Below are 5,340 nucleotides of genomic sequence, written 5' to 3'. Positions count from 1 at the left end.
GCTTTCAGTTACAAATCTCCAACCGCTCTGAAAACACATCTCCCGCTCCCTCTATTTTATTGCTTTTTTAGGGGACCCTCTTACACTGAGCGCTTTAACTCTCAAAGGGAGGGGAAAACAATTTATCACATTGTTGCAGCGCTAATGACATTTACTATTAGACACATGTTATCTACACTCTAAATCTTTCTGCTCCAGTCGAGTACCAGACACGGCGTCGAGTACCACAGGAGAGCAGACAGAGTTGTCTCCGCTATCTCCATGAAGGCTTCACTGCTCTCTTTCTCAAAGAGGTCACAGGAAGGAATCATAATTATTCAACACACAGAGACATTACTTAGAATAGAAGAAAAAGAGAAAAAGCATATAATTAAACATTTTCTAAATGTTACTACAAAGCTACATGATACAACGAATATTTGATAATTACTAAAAATACAATTTATCCAACAGTTATTAAAACTATTTAATCTAAAATCAAGTTTTCACGCGTTCCAAGAGCCTCCCTGTGGAAAATGACCGCAGTTTTACAAGCTAGTGTCAATGGAAACGAAGAGTTTTACAACATAATGTTAAACTATCAGCGGCATATTTTAATGACCGCAGGACATCATAACCCAGGGTGGGACTAATAGCAGGAGATAAACATGGCTTCCCAATGTGGAGCAAAGGTTTGTGGATATAAGAAAAACAAAGATTCACGAGGCTATTGATGGAAAAGGTGAACGGCACAACGTAAAAAGAACAAACAAAACGTTATAAGCAGAATAATTTCTTCATCAAGAGAGAAAGAAAGGCTCCTCCTCATCAGTCCAGGGGGAGGTTTACGACTTCTCCGTCGTCATGACGTCTCGTCTGTAAGGCACAGAGGAAACGCGCCTCAGTTCAGCCCCGTCGCAATTACGCAAATGTCGAATGTTGTTTGCGCGCGGGACGCTCACCTGTTTAGAAAATGCCCTGCTCCTTCCTCCGCTTGATGTCCCGCTTCAGCTGGCAGGTGGCGCACGACAAGCAGCAGGCGACCGCATAGAAATCCTTACACAGAGATCCCTACGGGCACAAAACAGTCACTGTGAGAGGTTGCTCCTCCTGACTGACCTGATAACGTCCAAAATAGACCAACTAAAAACAAACAAAAAAAGTATGGATGCCAGGAGGAAGTTCAGTTTGTGTGGGCAGAAATATGATGTACAACACTAAGCAAGGGTTATAGATTATATAGGCTTTAAACAGGAACTTGAAAACAAAGAGGTTCGTGCAGCTTGTACATGTTTTTGTTTACTAGTTGTTTCTAAAAAATAAAAAAATTTAAACACTTTAGTCTTGCCAAACTGAAGACTTTTATCATCCAGTTTTTGGTAGAAAGAGAGAAAAGAGAAACAATATAAATCACGAAATTACTGAGCACGTTTTCATTCATCATGCGATTCATTCATTTATTGCTTATTGCGACAGGCCTACGTATTCATGAAAGAAATAAAAAATGAAAATCTTTTGGGCCACCCCCCAAAAATGAGAGCCCTGGGCTGCTGTCCCATTAAGCCCTTTCTAAAGTAAGAACAACAAACTCAGAGACTAGTGGTTGTGATTCCCACCTTTCTTGGGTACAAAATGCTGGATAATTCTAAAATAAATACATTATCTGGATGATACAGCTAAACTTCCTGGGAAAATACTGTGAGAACGCAACACTTTTAGCTTGTGGAGGTAAAAAAGTAACTGTTTTTAAACGCATTTATTCTTTAAGAGTTTGTTTGAAGTGACGTCACTGTGTGGCCGGATGCCAATAGTAATGTCCCTGATCTGCCACTCTGCCAAGGCAGTGTGAGAACCACACCTTTGTCATAAAAGTATTGTAGTAATAACAACTTAGATGATGTATTAAGTTGCATCTCAAAATGTTTTTCACTTGTCAGCTTTCTGCCTGCTGCTGTTTGTCAATGACACAGAGGCGGTTCTGGCATAAATGGTTCCCTGGGCAGGTCCAGCCCTGTGGGCTCCATGAGGTGCTTACACTGCGGGGAGGGACAATTCCCTACTGAATGGTCAGATGATTATTCAACCAACTTTTGAAGTTGCTGAGAAGATATTTACTTTAGCCACCCATGCTCTGAAATAGTAATTCAAATATTCAATTAAATACATTTTGTCAAATTGCTTCTTCTGGGTTCTTTCAGGTGCATTTATTTGAACCGTTTTCCAATGCGGCCTTCAATGGGAGATTCTTCTCTACCTACTTCTACAGTAGAGGTCATGAATTGAACTTGTTGTTGCGTCGGGAGCTCACCCTGATGTTGTATCTGGTTCTGTAGACGGCGCGGATCGGCATGCCAATGCCGCACATGCAGCACTCGTCCATGTCGCGGGCGATGGAGCAGCCGAGACACGGCAGGCAGAAAAACCCGCAGCAACCTTAAGACACAATGAGTGGAACCGCAACAAAGGAAACGTTAGGAGACGGTGAGACTTTCGACGTGTTTCAGCGGCGACGTCGGCTCCTGGTGCGTTTATGAAGTTTTTACGGCAGCAACACGGGAGCATTATCAAATGTGTTTCTTAAAAAACTACAAATGGTGGTGATAGGCAGAAAAATATTGTTGTAGTCATAAAGCAATTCTGTTAACATGACATTCAAATACTTAAAAAACTATCAGTTTTGTCAGCTGTTTTTGAAAATATGAACTATATTAGTCACTTTATGCTGTACTTTTTACCTAGAACACTGCTATGTGAAATTAACATTTAACTTTTGCAGACTTAACTTCTTATTATTCATGTAATCCTGCTGTAATTTCAACCCCCTTTTTTTACAGTGTAGAGATTGAAAAATGCTGAAGATGATCAAAATTTCAAACAATTCGTTTAAAAAAAAAAACAAAGAAAAAAAAAAAGAGAGAGAGTAGAAAGCTCCTTACAGACTCTAAGGTCATCGCAGCACTCGCACAGACCCGTCTGGAAGTCAGATGGCTCGTATTTGCCTGGTTGGTTGGTCACAGCCATGACGACAACGATGAAAAAACTTCCCCTTGTGGGATGAAGAGAATCCCAAATCACTTAAATCTCCTCCCTCACAGGTTTCCGTAAATCTCTCCTCGCTGTCGGCGTCAAACAGCCGTGGTTTCCAGTGAGGCGGTTAGAAGAGTAAAATCTTACCAGGTGGAGATCAGAAGGAAGTGATGCGGCTGAGTTAGTCTCCTGGGCAACAGGTAGAGAGCAGAAGGTGACGGTGGCCTTTATCAGCGACCAAAGGTGGCCTGCTGGGGCCGCGTACGTGCGACGCCCATCCAGTCGTGACGACAGGTTTCTGGAAAGTAGATCATTAAACACACCTATACACACACACCCCACGGTAAGGCAGTAAAACCTCAGTGACGAGGCTGTTTCCTTTTTTTCTTTTTTCCACTTGCGTCTTTTTCAGGAAACATTTACAGCTCATGTGATGTTCCATGTTGGATACGAAGGCATCAAATTGAAGTAAAATGAGAGACAAATCCTGGAAGGAAGTTTGAAGGTGTGTGGAAAATCTTCAAGATAAATGAAGGTTCCACTAGAGAGGTGGAATTTGACACATAATATGTTTAGAGAGGCAAATATTGAATGTGAGTACCTCCGTTAAAAGGGGAATGTCACCCGAACAGTTCCTCAAATCTACATGTAATGCTTCATATTCTTAGATGTTTTTACTCGCATGCTTTTGTTAGTTGCCATTAAAAAAACCTATAAAGACAACATAATTTTCCTTCCAAAAATACGCAATTTGCATATCAAAAACCTGCGTATTATAGCACTTTAAAAAGTGTTTTAAAAAGACATTGAAGGTATATGAAAACATAGGCTGACATGATTTTTCTTATACAGCACACACTCAAAAACATGAACCGAAGATGATTTAAAGCTTCATTTTTCACGTTTTTTTTTCTCTATTTCCTTTCCGTACCATCTTTACCCTCCAGCAATAGAAGTAACTAAAGAATTCTCTTTCTTTTTTCTCTCTTTCTTTGTCAACCCCATCGTTACCAACTTCGCAACTGTTGCTATTTTTCCGCGGGACTTTTCAGACTGAAATATTGGTATCGGCCGACATCGGAATCGATCCGCAGATCGGCGCTCGGCCAGAAATCTGCCATCGGCGCACCGCAGCAAACATGTGAAGAGCATGCAATGAAAAGAAACAAGCATCAATAATTGTGCCACTGGTGATTTTGTTATATATATATATAAATAACTGTGTTATCCCCCACTCCCACCGCTCCCACCAAATAAATATTTGGACATGTGTTTCATGTGAAACCAAACTCATATTCATGGACTTTGAGAGCTGCGTTAATAACGACCCGCCCTTTAGCGCTGATATAGAATAAATGCTATCAGCGCTAAAGGGCTGATAAATATTGCAACATAAAATCCGTGCAATGTTAATGACAGACTGACAGCACGCCATAAACACCTTATCTTCTACGAGTTGCACTGTTAGTTGGTGGAAAGTTTGAATTTTATGGACGCTGGCTGCAGGAAGCTAGATTAGACTATGTAAAGCCTTCCATCCTGGACTGACTCAACTGGGCGCTGGCCCCGCTCCAACACAAAGAGCGAGAGGATCGGTGTTAACCAGCTGAAATAAGAGGATGTTTTTATACTCACTTTTATTGTGTTACTTTAATTGAGTTTATACATAATGATTATAAGATGGGGAAACTAAGTGGCTTTCAAACTTTTTGCACCACGAGCCAAAAACGTAGGAGTGGCATCCTTTTCTGTTTTTTTTTTTTTAGGCAGCTGCATGTGTAATTCCGTAAAGCTGACCTATTATGCTTCCTCTACCAGATTAGGATAGGCCTATAGGCAGTACAAACCATTATCATTACATTTTTTTTTCTTTGCACAAAATCCCTTGGAAATCAAATTTTAGTGTGTTAGGTTCTGTCTATTCTGAGCTCCTTTCAAAATTAGCTTTTTGGTTCTCTTGTCTCTTTAAATCCAGCTGCTGCTGGCCACGCCCCCTGCACCCCACAACTCAAGTTTACAGAAGCGGAACCAACAAGAATGCAGGAAGGGGTTTCTGGATGGTAGGTCAACAACAAAACACTTGTCTTTTTTTTGTCTTTTTTTTTTACAGCAGCCATTGTACAACGCACACAGCCGTAAAGCCAGCTCACCTAATGTGCTGGAGCTCAGCTTGGGTTGCTAGGAAACGGTGCAGGTCCTTTCGATTGTGGCTCAACAATCCTGAGGATGTTTTGAAATGGCTTGTTTTCCAGTCACCAAAAAAAATGGACTGTTTCTAGAAGCGTTTGAGACCCAAATGGAAGTTTAAAAACGTACAAAGTGTAAAATTTTGCG

The 5,340-nt window shown here is 41.0% G+C and overlaps 1 protein-coding gene across 1 annotated transcript; it reads right to left on the bottom strand.

The window, feature by feature from the left end:
• Window positions 1–452: 452 nt before the first annotated feature.
• On the bottom strand, window positions 453–3,273 carry plac8.2 (placenta associated 8, tandem duplicate 2). The gene is made up of 5 exons (XM_028024599.1): window positions 3,154–3,273; window positions 2,916–3,026; window positions 2,288–2,412; window positions 942–1,050; window positions 453–855 (listed from the first exon to the last, which is right to left on the bottom strand). The coding sequence occupies exons 2-4, from the start codon at window positions 2,998–3,000 to the stop codon at window positions 946–948; spliced, it is 315 nt and encodes a 104-aa protein (XP_027880400.1). The 5' UTR covers window positions 3,001–3,026; window positions 3,154–3,273; the 3' UTR covers window positions 453–855; window positions 942–945.
• Window positions 3,274–5,340: the final 2,067 nt, after the last annotated feature.

Source organism: Xiphophorus couchianus, chromosome 8 (genome assembly GCF_001444195.1).
Source record: "Xiphophorus couchianus chromosome 8, X_couchianus-1.0, whole genome shotgun sequence".
Classification (NCBI taxonomy): Eukaryota; Metazoa; Chordata; class Actinopteri; order Cyprinodontiformes; family Poeciliidae; genus Xiphophorus; species Xiphophorus couchianus.
The sequence above is the reverse complement of the archived record's forward strand: the minus strand, read 5'-3'. Positions and strand labels throughout refer to the sequence as shown.